The sequence below is a fragment of the Carcharhinus amblyrhynchos genome, chromosome 1, assembly GCF_965287045.1.
Source record: "Carcharhinus amblyrhynchos chromosome 1, sCarAmb.v2.hapA, whole genome shotgun sequence".
NCBI classification, from domain to species: domain Eukaryota; kingdom Metazoa; phylum Chordata; class Chondrichthyes; order Carcharhiniformes; family Carcharhinidae; genus Carcharhinus; species Carcharhinus amblyrhynchos.
Genome location: NC_137324.1, coordinates 142,152,350 through 142,167,176, shown reverse-complemented (window position 1 = coordinate 142,167,176; position 14,827 = coordinate 142,152,350). Strand labels below are relative to the sequence as shown.

The following is a 14,827-nucleotide window of genomic DNA, read 5'->3' as shown; positions in this document are numbered from 1 at the left end:
TGGTAAGGCCACATTTTGAATACTGTGTATAGTTCTGGTCATCCTATTATAGAAAGGATATTAAACTTGAAAGAGTACAGAAAAGATTTACTAGGATGCCATGGGTACTTGATGGTTTCAGTTATAAGGAGAGGCTGGATAGACTGGGACTTTTTTCTCTGGAGCGTAGAAGGCTGAGGGGTGATCTTACAGAGGTCTATAAAATAATGAGGGGCATAAATCAGCTAGTCAATATCTTTTCCCAAAGATAGGGGAATCTAAAACTAGAGGGCATAGGTTTAAGGTGAGAGGGGAGAGATACAAAAGATTCAGAAGGGCAATTTTTTCCCAGAGGGTGGTGTGTCTGGAACAAGCAGCCAGAGGTAGTAGTAGAGCTGGATACAATTTTGGCTTTTAAAAAGCATTTAGACAGTTACAAGAGTAAGAGGGGTATAGAGGGATATGGGCCAAGTGTGGACAATTGGGACTAGCTTCAGGGTTACAAAAAAAAGGGCGGCATGGACATGTTGCGCTGAAGGGCCTGCTTCCTTGCCTCTCTAAGTTACAATAAAAGTTATATGAACACCCTGTTGAATGTGATACGTGACAAAGAAAACTGTAAAATTGTAGTTTGATATCAATATGGTTGTAATTCACCCAACAAGCCATGTGCATACCCACATATACACTCGTCCCACATTACTACTTCCTTTCTCCCACCCTGAACGCTGCCATCGTTGATTTTGGTTTCCATTCAGCCATATATGACCAAGTGACTTAAACATCTGCCTTTGAGAAAACATTCTTCTTTCCAATCCATTGCCTGATTATTCTAAATGTTCCTTTTTAAGAATAAGAATGATATAAAGACTGAATCTTTACACAGGAACTATGAATCTGTATGAATGTAAGATAGCTATGATTATTTACCAATACTTATATATGTATTGATTTACGTTTTATAGGTGTGGCTAGAAAAGAAAAAGCAAGTTCTTCATGAGGAACAAAAAAAACAAAAACTGAAAGAGCAGCAGGAAAATGAGAGGAGAGAACAGGTTTCTTTTTGGTGGTCAATGTTTAAGAGCTTTTAACATCTCAATTATGTTGATTTGATAACTTTTACATGTTAAATTTTGAAATGTACATTGTTAGTACAGTTTATTAACCCTGAAAATGACTTGGTATAATATTTTAGGGTTTATTTTATCATGCCTGCAAAAATGTTCAAATATAAGATGAGTTCTGAGTTTTAATTATATTTTTGATGTCATACATTATGCATTATGTGTGAGAAATTATAGTTTTTAGGATGAGAATTTCTAAATGTCATTTAATGTTATGAAGTGGAGGTTGATCTCCTTTCTGAGAACTAACTCAAAGAGAAATACTTGCCTTCATGTGTGAGAAGGAGTAATAGCTGCACTTCAACTTTTTGTGGTTAAATCAAAATAACTGCCTGAGACTCTCTCTGAGAAAAAAAAAGTTATTTATCTAACTAACAATGAACAGATTAACTAAACTATTAACAAACCAAATAAAATACTATTCTAATGGAATGCTATTTAGATAAATACAATTCCCACATAAAATCATAGAATCTCTACAGTGCACCGACAACGATCACGCCCAGTCTCTAGCCTTGTAACCCCATATTTTTACCCTGTTAATACCCCTGACATTAATGGACAATTTAGCACGGCCAATCCACCTAACTCGCACATCTTTAGAGCGTGGGAAGAAACTGGAGCACTCAGAGGAAAGCCAGGCAGATACGGAGAGAATGTGCAAACTTCACAAAATTAGTGACCCAAGCCTGGCGGCAGTGCTAACCACTGTGCCACCGTGCCACCCATTAATGAAAAAAATAGAATTTTTAGTCACACTGAAAATGTAAGTGAGTATTTATTTTCCGGAATCTTCTATCTCTCTTTCTTCTGTTTTCATTATCTTCACCACCTTTACAATTGAGATGGGGCTTTCTTTTACGACATAAATGTGGCTGTTACACTGTTAGAGACAATTGCTGGCTGTGTCTCTGTGGCAGTTGCTGGTAGACAGAGGCAGTTGCTGTCTGGCTCTCTGGAGCTGGGAGCTGTGTCTTATACCGCTGATGACATACCAAAATCCACACAGTAGGATTGGTTTACAGGTTATCAAAGCATAAAATTCAAATCTGATAGGCTGCTGCTATTCAAATACCTAGTTTAAACTGATTGGGCAAACTTCAGAAACAATCTGTGGTCTTGGCAGCATCATTGCCTAGGCTCGCGTTACAATCTTTTCCAGCTTGCACCTGCATCTCTTCCGTACAGAAAAACTACCTTTTCTATCAGAACCATTAAATTGTACAATTCTTAGCATTGAACTTATATTAAGCTCAGCTTCATTAAAAGGTGATGTCAGCTATTTCTATATTGTTGCATTGGTCTCCTTCAACGTGATCAATTGATTAAAATCTTTGGACCTTACAAATGAAATACGTTGAAGCAGGCTCAGGACTTAATAGTCAATTAGACATATAGAGGAGAACTTCAAATAAGTAGGGTTTATTCACCCAGAGTAGTTAGACTTTTAAGTGCAGCAATGAATATTTTCTAATATGTATATTCTCTTTATGATAATTATGACATTTTATTACAATATCTTAATTATAGAATCATTGCGTCACATAGAGATCACAGAGTCCTATAGATACACTACCTGTTGGAGTCTCATTATTCTTTTTGAATGTTACATTTCGAAGAGCCCAAGCTCTTCTCATGTCATACATGATTCAGCCTTCATTACACCATGCTGACTCTAATGAGTTGCATTTTGACTTTCCAGATGTCCTGTTACTACTTCATTAAAATGGATTCCAGCAATTTCCCAATGGCAGACATTAATTTAATTTGTCTATGATTTCCTACTTCCTGCCATTCTCCCTTTTAGAACAGGGGTTTAAATTAATCTTTTTCCAATCCACTGGAATATTGGAATATTATAACCACTGCCTCCACAACCTCTGCTGTCACTTCCTCTGGATCCATCCAGCAAGAATGATCACAGTTTTTTGTAGGAGGATCTCCCACAGGTCAGCCAGGCTTTATGTCCATAACAGACCTGGGGGAGCTGACTGGCACCCTTAACAACCTCTCTAGGAGCTGGATGGGTTGACAATGAAGTTCTTCATGGCATTCTGGGACATTCAGGGGAATGACAACACCGCACGCCGTGAGGACAATATTGCGACTAGGGAGCTGCACCTTTCATGGTGCAGGGATGTTATTGCCCTGCTGCACAAGAAGGGGGAATCTTGCTACCTTAAACACTAGTGTCCAGTCTCAGCATGAACTATAAAACTTTTCCAGGGCAATGTCTTCTCACCTTGGCACCATGCTGGACCACCTGATCCACTCTGACTAGTCCTACTTGGTCCTGGGCTGGGCCATTCACAATAACATCCAACTGGTCCATTCCCAGAGGGCCGAGGGCTGGTCTGTCCTTGTCTCTTGACCAGGAGAAAGCATTTGTCAGGGTGAATCATGAATATCCATTCAGAACTAGTTTATTCAGGTTTACTAGGATGTTGCCTGGTATGGTGGGGAGGTCCTATGAGGAGAGACTGAGGGATCTAGGGTTGTTTTCGTTGGAAAGAAGGCGGCTAAGAGGGGATCTTATTGAAACATATAAGATGATTAGAGGTTTAGATAGGGTGGATAGTGATAGCCTTTTTCCTCGGATGGAGAAAGCTAGCACGAGGGGGCATGGCTTTAAATTAAGGGGGGGTAGCTACAGGACGGATGTCAGGGGTAGGTTCTTTACCCAGCGGGTGGTGAGGGATTGGAATGCCCTGCCTGCTGCAGTTGTAAATGCGTCTAGTTTGGGGGTGTTTAAGAGATCTCTGGATAGGTTTATGGACGAAAAGGGATTGGTATAGGCTAGTGGGTCATTGTTTTTGTAACTGGTCGGCGCAACATCGTGGGCCGAAGGGCCTGTTCTGCGCTGTTATGTTCTATGTTCTATGAACTCTACAGGCATCCCTTCACTTTGGAGAGGAGTGTGTAAGGACTGCCCCTTTTCTGGCCAACTGTATTCTATCTGTGTGGAGTCTTCCCTGCTTTTGCGAAGGAGGTTGTTGGGATTGGTTCTGCACAGGCTTGGAATCTGAGTGGTCCTCTCAGCCGACACTGATAATATGCTCCTCATGTTCATGGTCCTGCAAGTGCCAGGCTGTGTGTTCTGCCGCATCCTCTGCCAGCCCTCGCTGATCCACAGCAGACACTCAGAGTCATAGAGGTTTACAGCATGGAAACAAGACCTTCAGCCCAACTTGTCCATGCTGCCCCTTTTTTAACCTCTAAGCCAGTCCCAATTGCCTTGCATTTGGCCCATATCCCTCTAATCCATCTTACCCATATAACTGTCAAAACGCTTTTTTAAAAAACAAAATTGTACCCTTCTCTACGAGTGCCACCCTCAGTGTGAAAAAATTGCCCCTTTGGACCCTTTTGTATTTGTCCCCTCTCATCTTAAACCTATGCCCTCTAGTTTTAGACTCCCCTACCTTTGGGAAAAGATATTTGCTATCTAGCTAATCTGTGCCCTCGTTATTTTATAGACTGCTATAAGATCACCCCTAAGCCTCTACACTCCAGAAAAAAAAGTCCCAGTCTATCCAGTCTCTCCTTATAACCTAAACTATTAAGTCCCAGTGGCATCCTAAGAAATCTTTTCTGCACTCTTTCTAGTTTAATCATATCTTGTCTGTAGTAAGGTGACCAGAACTATACACAGTATTCCAAATGTGACCTTACCAATGCGTTGTACAACTTTAACAAGACGTCCCAACTCCTGTATTCAATGTTCTGACCAATCAAACCAAACATGCCGAATGCCTTCTTCACCGCTCTGTCCACCTTTCAAGGACCTATGAACCTGTACCTCTAGATCTCTTTGTTCTGTAATTCTCCCCAGTGCCCTACCATTAACTGAGTAAGTCCTGCCCTGGTTCAATCTATTAAAATGCACATCATATTTATCTAAATCAAACTCCATCTGCCATTCGTCATCCCACTGGTCCAATTGATCAAGATCTTTTTGCAATCCAAGATAACCATCTTCACTGTCCACTTTGCCACCAATCTTGATGTCATCTGCAAACTTACTAACCATGACTACTAAATTCTCATCCAAATCATTAATATAAATGACAAATAACAGTGGATCCAGCACCAATCCCTGAGGCACACCACTGGTCACAGGCCTCAAGTTTGAAAAACAATCCTGTACAACCACCCTCTGGTTTCTGTCATCAAGCCAATTTTGTATCCCATTTGGCTACATCATCCTGGAACCTGTGAGATTTAGCCTTATGCAACAACCTACCATGTGTACCTTGTCAAAGGTCTTGCTAAAGTCCATGTAGACAACATCCAGTGCATTGCCCTCATCTACCTTCTTAGTTACCTCTTAAGAAAACGCAATCAAATTTGTGAGATGTGATTTTCCACTCTCAAAGCCATGCTGTTCCTAATCAGTCCTTGCATCTATAAATGCCTTTAAATTCTGTCTCTCAAAATACCTTCCAACAACTTACCCACTACAGATTAAGGCTTACCGGCCTGTAGTTCCCAGGCTTTTCCCTGCAGCCCTTAAACAAAGGCACATTTGCCCACCCTTCAATCTTCAGGCACCTCACCTGTGACTATTGATGATTCAAATATCTCTGCTAGAGGACCCACAATTTCCCCCCCAGCCTTCCACAGTGTCGTGGGAAACACTTCATCAGGTCCTGGGGGTTTATCTGCTTTGCTGCACTTCAAGACTTCCAGCACCTCCTCCTCTGTTATAAATACACTCTTCAAGACATCATATTTATTTCCCCAAGTTCCCTAATCCCCATGCTTTTCTCAACAGTGAATACTGATGAGAAATATTCACTCAACCCTGGAACACCTGGATAACAAAGACACTTATGGCATACTCCTGTTTATTAACTCAACTGACTCTTCAACATCATTATTCCTTTGAAATTCTTTTCCAAACTCTGTGGCCTTGGGCTCAGCTTCTCCTTCTGTGACTGGATCCTAGACTTCCTAACCCACAAACCATAATCAGTAATGAAAGACATTGATGCTGATTATCCTCAACATAGAGCAGAACAGCATAGTACAGGCCCTTCAGCCCTCGATGTTGTGCCAAGCTTTGTCTGAAACCAAGGTCAAGCTATCCCACTCCCTATCATTCTGGTGTACTCCGTGTGCCTATCCAATGACTGCTTGAAAGTTCCTAAAGCAGGCAGTGCATTCCACATCCCAACAAGCCCCTAAGTAAAGAACCTACCTCGGACATCCCTCCTATATCTCCCACCACGAACCTTATAGTTATGCCCCCTAGTAACAGCTACATCCACCCGAGGAAATAGTCCACTCTATTTATCCCCCTCATCATCTTATAAACCTCTATTAAGTCGCCTCTCATCCTCCTCCGCTGTAAAGAGAAAAGCCCCAGCTCCTCAACCTTTTCTCATAAGACCTATTGACAAAACCAGGCAGCATCCTGGTAAATCTTCTCTGAACTCTCTCCAATGCTTCCACATCCTTCTTATAGTGAGGTGACCAGAACTGCACACAATTCCAAATGTGGTCTCATCAAGGTCCTATACAGCTGCAGCATAACCCAGTGGCTCTTAAACTCAAACCCCTTGTTAATAAACACTAACACACCATAGGCCTTCTTCATGACTCTATCCACTTGAGTGGCAACCTTCAGAGATCTGGGGTTATGACTCCCAAGATCTCTCTGTTCCTTCACATTCCTCATTAACCCTGTAATCCGCATTCAAATTTGCCCTACCAAAATGAATCACCTCGCACTTATCAGGGTTAAACTCCATCTGCCACTTTTCGGCCCAGCTCTGCATCCTATCAATGCCTCTTTGCAGCCTACAACAGCTGTCCACCTCATCCACTACTCCATCAATCTTGGGTGTCATCAGCAAATTTACTGACCCACCCTTCAGCACCCTCCTCCAAGTTATTGATAAAAATCACATAGCAGAGGACCCAACACTGACCCCTATGGTACACTGCTGGTAACTAGTCTCCAGTCTGAAAATTTTCCATCCACCACCACCCTCTGTCTTCTATGAAATAGCCAGTTACTGATTCAATCAGCCAAATTTTACTCTATCCCATACCTCCTTACTTTCTTAATGAGCCTACCATGGGGAACATTATCAAACGCCTTACTAAAATCCATGTATACGACATAGAACATTACAGCGCAGAACAGGCCCTTCGGCCCACGATGTTGCGCCGACCAGTTACAAAACAATGACCCACTAACCTAAACCAATCCCTTTTCGTCCATAAACCTATCCACGGATCTCTTAAACGCCCCCAAACTAGGCGCGTTTACAACTGCAGCAGGCAGGGCATTCCAATCCCTCACCACCCTCTGGGTAAAGAACCTACCCCTGACATCCGTCCTATAACTACCCCCCTTTATTTAAAGCCATGCCCCCTCGTGCTAGATTTCAAATGCTTTACCTTCATCTACACACTTAGTTACTTCAATGAATTCAGTCAAGTTTGTGAGGCAAGCCTTACCCTTTACAAATCTATGCTGACTATCCCGGATTAAGCTGCATCTTTCCAAATGGTTATAAATCCTATCCCTTAGGACCTTTTCCATTAACTTCCATTGACACTGGTGCCCTGCAAGATTGTGTCCTCAGCCCCTTACTATATTCCTCATACACCTATGAATGTGTGGCCAAATTCTGCTCCATCTCAATTTTCAAGTTTGCTGATGAGACCACTGTAGTGGGTCGGATATCAAACAATGATGAGACGGAGAATGGGAAAGAGATAGAGAAACTGGTGAAGTGGTGCAACAACAACAATCTCTTCCCTCAATGTCAGTAAAACAAAGGAGATAGTTATCGACTTCAGGAAGCATAGTGGAGGACATGCTCCTGTCTACATCAATGAGGATGAAGTGGAAAGGATCGAGAGCTTCAACTTTCTAGGTGTCCAGATCACCAATAATCTATCCTGGTCCTTTCATATCAATGCTATCGTTAAGAAAGCCCACCAATGCCGTTACTTTCTCAGGAGGCTAAGGAAATTCAGCATATCTACTACAACTCTCACCAGTTTTTACAGATGCACTACAGAAACATTCTCTTCAGATGCATCACAACTTGATATGGCTCCTGCCCTGACCAAGACCGCAAGAAACTACAAAGGGTTATGAACGTAGCTCAGTCCATCAGGCAACCAAGCCTCCAATCCATTGACTCTGTCTACACTTTCCACTGCTTTTCCAAAGCATAATGAAGGACCCCACGCACCCCGGGCGTACTCTCTTCCGCCTTCTTCCTTCGGGAAAAAGATACAAAAGTCTGCAATCCACTCAAGTGCTTCCCCTACTGCCACCAGACCTTTGAACAGACCTACTTTATATTAAGTTGATCTTTCTCTACACCCTAGCCGTAATTGTAACACTAGAAGCTGGAGACCAAGCTCACCGCTTACCTGAATTGCTGGACAGGACTGTTCCTCGTGCTGTCTTACAAGTCCAGGTTCTGGATATAAACCAGCTGGTCACCTCCATGTTGTGGGACCGATGGTCACTTTGATCCGTCCCCCTGATTTTGTCACAAGCATCCAGAGAATGCTCATGCAGTTTTTCTGAGGCAAAAGGCTGCACTGGGTCTCTGCTGAGGTTCTGGACCCTGACTAGCCCTCATTGGAAACATTCTCGCCTCCCTTTCTGACCATGACATTGGGTCTCCCTGGGCTTCCTTTTCCCAGACTCAAGCTAAGAGTCGGAGAGCCCATGCTTCATTGTGTGTGGTCTCTGCCGGGTCAAAATTAGCGCAGACTTTCTTGCCTTCCTCTATGGTGTACGAGACTAATGTTTTAGCCTATTTGAATGAATCAGCTTCATTCAATCTAGCCCAATGTAATTCCCCATATACTCTTGTGAAGTGGATCCACAAACGACTGGCAAAGACCCTCAGATTTTCACCTTTCCTCTGTCTACATTTATTTAACCCGTCTTCAGGATTCCCTTTATTAAATCCTACCGCAGTCAATATTGCTTCCTTAATTTTGTTTAAGGTTCCTTCCCTGACATTTTGAGGGGCTGATGTGGAGATGCCGGCGTTGGACACAGTAATAAGCCTGACAACACCAGGTTTAAGTCCAACCAATTTATTTGATAGTAAACTCACAAGCTTTTGAGGTTTCCTTCTTCGTCAGGTGAATGAAGAGTTCTGGCCTCAGACAGAGCATATAACAGCACAGACAGTTTACAGATTACTGATTAGAATGCAAATCTTTACACCTGACCTGCTATTCAAGTCTTAAAGTGGCTGACAATGTGAGTGGAAGGAGCACGGATCACAGGTTAAAGAGATGTGTATTGTCTCCAGACAGTACAGTAAGTGAGGTTTTGCAAACCCAGGCAAGTCACGGGGGTTACAGATAGTGCGACATGAACCCAAGATCCCTGTTGAGACCGTCCTCATGTGTGGAGCTTGGCTATCAGTCTCTGCTCAGCGACTCTGTGCTGTCGTGTGTTGTGAAGGCCGCCATGGAGAATGCTTACCCGAAGGTCAGAGGCCGAATGCCCGTGACCGCTGAAGTGTTCGCCAACAGGAAGGGAACAGTCTTGCCTGGTGATTGTCGAGCGATGTTCATTCATCCGTTGTCGTAGCGTCTGCATGGTCTCCCCAATGTACCATGCTTCGGGACATTCTTGCAACATATTAGATAGACAACGTTGGCTGAGTTGCAAGAGTATGTACCGTGTACCTGGTGGATGGTATTCTCATGTGTGATGATGTCATCCATGTCGACAATCCGGCATGTCTTGCAGAGGTTGCTGTGGCAGGGTTGTGTGGTATTGTGGTCATTGTTCTCCTGAAGGCTGGATAGTTTGCTGTGAACAATGGTCAGTTTGAGGTCGTGTAGTTGTCTGAAGGCAAGAAGTGGGGGTGTGTGGCCCTGGCGAGATGTTCATCTTCATCAATGATATGTTGAAGACTCCGGAGAAGATGTCGTAGCTTCTCCGCTCCAGGGAAGTACTGGACGACGAAGGGTACTCTGTCCACTGTGTCTTGTGTTTGTCTTCTGAGGAGGTCGGTGCATGTTTTCGCTGTGGCGCATCATAACTGTCGATCGATGAGTTGAGCGCCATATCCTGTTTCTATGAGGGCATCTTCCAGCGCCTGGAGGTATCTGTCACGATCCTCCTCATCTGAGCAAATCCTGTGTATATGGAGGGCTTGTCCATAGCGATGGCTTCTTTAACATGTTTAGGGTGGAACCTGGACAAGTGGAGCATTGTGAGATTGTCTGTGGGCTTGCGGTACAGTGAGGTGCTGAGGTGACTGTTCTTGATGGAGATGCGTGTGTCCAAGAATGCAACTGATTCTGGAGTATAGTCCACAGTGAGTCTGATGGTGGGGTGGAACTTGTTGATATCATCATGTAGTTGTTTCAGTGATTGTTCACCATGAATCCAAAGGAAGAAAATGTCATCAATGTATCTAGTGTGTAGATCGGTTGAAGATCCTGTGCGGTGAAGAAGTCTTGTTCGAACCTGTGCATGAAGATGTTGGCATATTGAGGTGTGAATTTGGTCCCCATGGCAGTTCCGTGTATCTGGATGAAAAACTGGTTGTTGAGGGTGAAGACATTGTGGTCCAGGATAAAGCGGATGAGTTGTAAAATTGCATCTGGAAACTGGCAGTTGTCGGCATTGAGTACTAAGGCAGTTGCAGCAATGCCATCGTCATGGGGGATGTTGTGTAGAGCGCCGAGATATCCACTGTGACAAGCAGTGTCCCTGGTTCAGCTGCTCCATGTGTGCTGAGTTTCTGTAGGAAGTCCGTAGTGTCGCGACAAAAGCTGGGGGTTCTTTGTACAGTGGGTTTCAGGATGCCTTCGACATAGCCGGAGAGGTTCTCACACAGGGTCCCATTGCCCAATACGATGGGACGGCTGGGTATGTTTGCCTTGTGTATCTTTGGGAGGCAGTAGAGATCTCCAACGCGGAGAGTACGTGGAATGAGAGCACAGAGGGTGCTCTGAAGGTCCGGATCAAAGGTCTTGATCAGAGTGTTGAGTTGATGAGTGTGTTCTTTGGTCGGATCTGCTGGTAACTGTCTGTAGTGTTCCTCATTGTTTAGTTGTTGGTACACTTCTTTACAGTAATCCGTTCTGTTCAGTATGACGATGGCCCCTCCTTTGTCTGCTGGTTTGATGACAATGTTGCAGTTGGTCTTGTGAGCGTGGATGGCGTTGTGTCGTGCTTGGGTGATGTTCAGGGCTGTCTTGTGAGTGCGGTTGATGAATCTGGTGTTGACGCACCTCCTGATGGTTTGGGCACACATGTCCAGTCGAGGGCAGCGGCCTTCCGGAGGAGTCCAATTGGATTCCTTCCTCTTAGGTTGCTGCACTGCGGATCTCTCTGTCGGCTGTTCTGGTTCATTGGCTGTCTCACTGTGTTCGCTGTTGGCCTCTTGGGGTTTGTGGAAAAACTCCCACAGCCTCATTCGCCTGATGAATTCCTCTGTGTCTGCTGCGTGACTGATGGGGTCCATTTTGGTAGTGGGGCAGAAATTGAGCCCTCGGCTGAGAACTTCGATTTCATCTGATTGAAGTGTGTAGTCCGACAAGTTAACAGTGGACCTCCCTGCGGTAGTGCTGTTTTCTACTGTGATGATGTGGGTATGCCGGCGTTGGACTGGCGTAAACACAGTAAAAAGTAGGTTGGACTAAAACCTGGTGTTGTCAGACTTTTTACTGTTTCTACTGTGATGCCAGGGGAGGCTTGGTTGTTGCTGGTGGTGATGCCAAGTTTTTCAAGTTTCCTGTTCTTGGTGTGCATGTATGTGGTGTAGTTTCTTTGTCCCATCTGCTTGGCAGAGTTTCGCAGCTGGTCTGCGTCCTGAGTACAAGTTGAGAATATGTATTCCATTTTAGTTTCCAGGGTGCAGCGTTTGCTGTAAAGCTGGTGTATGAGGTGGTTGAGGAGTGTGAGAGAGGTGCGACGGCAAAGTCTCTCAGCGTAGTCTGTGTTATAGATTGACCTGAGTGGGTTCGTGATCTGTATCTTTCGGTATCTAGTCTGCTTTCTTGCATCTCTGTAAAAACTTGATGTCTGTGTCGATATGCACAATCTTCTTGGAGATCCTCTCCACTTGGATCCGGCAGTTTGTGGTGTCAATAGTCGTCATGATGTGGAGATGCTGGCATTGGACTGGGGTAAACACAGTAAGAAGCCTGACAACACCAGGTTTAAGTCCAACCGATTTATTTGATAGTAAACTCACAAGCTTTCGAGGTTTCCTTCGAAATACACATCTCTTTAACCTGTGCTCAGTGCTCCTTCCACTCACATTATTAGCCATTTTAAGACTTAAGTAGCAGGTTAGGTGTAAAGATTCACATTCTAATCAGTAATCTGTAAACTGTCTGTGCTTTATATGCTCTGTCTGAGGCTAGAACTCTTCATTCACCTGACGAAGAGGGAAACCTTGAAAGCTTGTGAGTTTACTATCAAGTAAATTGGTTGGACTTAAACCTGGTGTTGTCAGACTTCTTACTGTATTTTGAGGGGCTGGCAGGGCACACCGTACAGACTTAAACACATGACTATCAGTTTCACCTCTTCCCTTTCATCTAGCCCAGGCATTATCTTCTGCTGCCTAATGTCCTCACAGAAGCTGCGCGGATCAGCCGATGGCTCAAAGGTTGTGATCTTATTTGCAATTTCAGCCAATTGTGCCACCGTAAATGGGGTTGTATATGTAACAGCTGGGTTCATTGGTACTGGACGTGACTTTGGGGGTGCCATGGGTATAATTTCCCCTGGGAAAGATGGTGGTGGATCCAGTCATCGGTTTGTGTAACGTAAAGTCTAGCATTCTCCTTTAACTCTCCCCAGTCTGCATTCTCTAACTCCTCTTCCTCTACTGTCCCGAAGATACGCATAAATCTGTTTTGAACCAATAATAGGGATTCCAGCCGTGAAATTTCTCGCCAGCATTTGGAGTGGTCAGCAGTTTCCTGTCTCTGTTCTTTACTGGCTTGATGTAGCACTTTTATTGCCACCTGCGGATCAGTGCACTTAGCTTCCAATCGTGCTGTTGCCTGCTCGGCTTCACCTTTGGCCAAGACAGCGTGCCGGGTGTCTTGATAGGCTCTCTCATATTGGGTATGAAAATTGCACCGATGTAATAAATTTGCCTGGTTGGTTCTCCTTAATTCATCCACCTCTCTGTCCTTTTCGGCTCTTACCTGCTCTGTCTTCTCCTGCTGTCGTTCCTTCAGTTTCTTAATTTCCTCCTTTTCCTCCTGTGCCTGCTTCGATTTCTCCAGTTCCTTATGAACTGTGTTTAACTCCTTCTCTATTCCAAGCAGCTGTCCTAAGCAGCTCACAATGGCAATTTCTTTCTCACTTTTGTCTGCCTATTCTCCCTGAACTTTCCTTAGATGATCCCAATACTTCTGCCCTAGGGACCCCGGTCCCTTAGTATTGGCACAAAATTCTGCCCGTAGGGGCCACCCTTTCTTCTTAATAAATTCCCTGATTTTTGTTTCCCATATGGAACACTTCCCTGTCTCTGTGCTGTTTCCTGCCATTCTATATTCAACGACAAGGGGTAGGGAGTGGATCGGACTACGGGTATGGCTTTGGGCTATGTTCCGGTCCTAATCCCTCCAGATGCTAACGTAAACCCACGGAGTTTGCCCTATCCTTCTTGTTAGTAACAGTGCATGCACAATAAACAATTTCCCGAAAGCAGTTAGTTGTCCAATAAGGAGTTTACACCTGTTAGCTCTGAGCTTTAAATAATCGTTAAATATAGATCCTGCGGGATTTGATATCGGAGCAACAAAGTTACTTCTTGTCAATGTCCTGGCAGGGTCACCAATTGTTGTGCCTGCTGCACAGTCTGTTTTAATCCTTGTATGGTGGACAAATAACTGCGAGTAGACGTCTTGTTAGTACAACCAATATTTATTTAAGACACACAATCAATAATCACCCACCCAACCAACAATAAGTTATTTTACAGAAAATACTAGAATTCAAGTCCAATACAAGACCTTGACTTAACTTTGCATGACTGGCAAGTACCAAGCAGATATTGGCATTTGTGCGTGCGCTGGTCTCGGTCGTCCTCTGTGTAGTCTAGTCCTTTGGTCTGGTCTGGCACTCTGGTTCTGGTCTTCCTTCCTTCTCGGGTGTGGTGGCTCTCCTCTTGCTGATCGTTGCTGGCGATGGTCACCAGTGTTATAGCTCGTTTGTGCGGTCAGAGAGAGAGAGATTCTTGGTTGTACAGCCCCCTTTATACCCCGTTGGGTTTCGCGTTCCTTTTGTCATTACCAATCAATCGATCAGGACTTGATCACCCTGATTATGAAGTCCAATCGGGTGCTGCCACACCAATCTCCGGGTGTGACCCCAACAAGTGCTGGACAAATAGGGTTTACACTTCCCCCCCAATAAAGGGTTATGATGCCCTTATGCCTGGTAAACAACGCAGTTTGACCAGAAAGTCTCTGTTGTCTTGGAGATGACCATATCCTACGTATTCACTCATCTGGGTTGCAACCTGTTTGTCTCTGTCTTTTAGGCTGCAGCCTGTCATTTTAGTTCTTGTCCAATTGCCCCAGAGTGCTTTACATATCGCCATTTTAGATGGCCTGTTTTGCCACAGTGACAGTTACAGGGAGCAGATCTAAAAATCTCTGGAGGGCTTTTCCTTGACTTCACCACCTCACATCTTCATGAAGGATTAGAACATCATCGGTGGCATCAAGTTCCTTGAAATAAACCAATG

The 14,827-nt window shown here is 44.2% G+C and overlaps 1 protein-coding gene across 1 annotated transcript in view; it reads left to right on the top strand.

Annotated features, from left to right (window-relative positions):
* The window catches only part of LOC145345640 (uncharacterized), a 157,660-nt gene that overhangs the window by 86,433 nt on the left and 56,400 nt on the right, over positions 1–14,827 (top strand). The window contains exon 7 of the mRNA XM_080193461.1: positions 945–1,034. Coding sequence (XP_080049587.1) covers positions 945–1,034 — 90 coding nt within the window. The remainder of the gene's footprint in view (positions 1–944; positions 1,035–14,827) is intronic.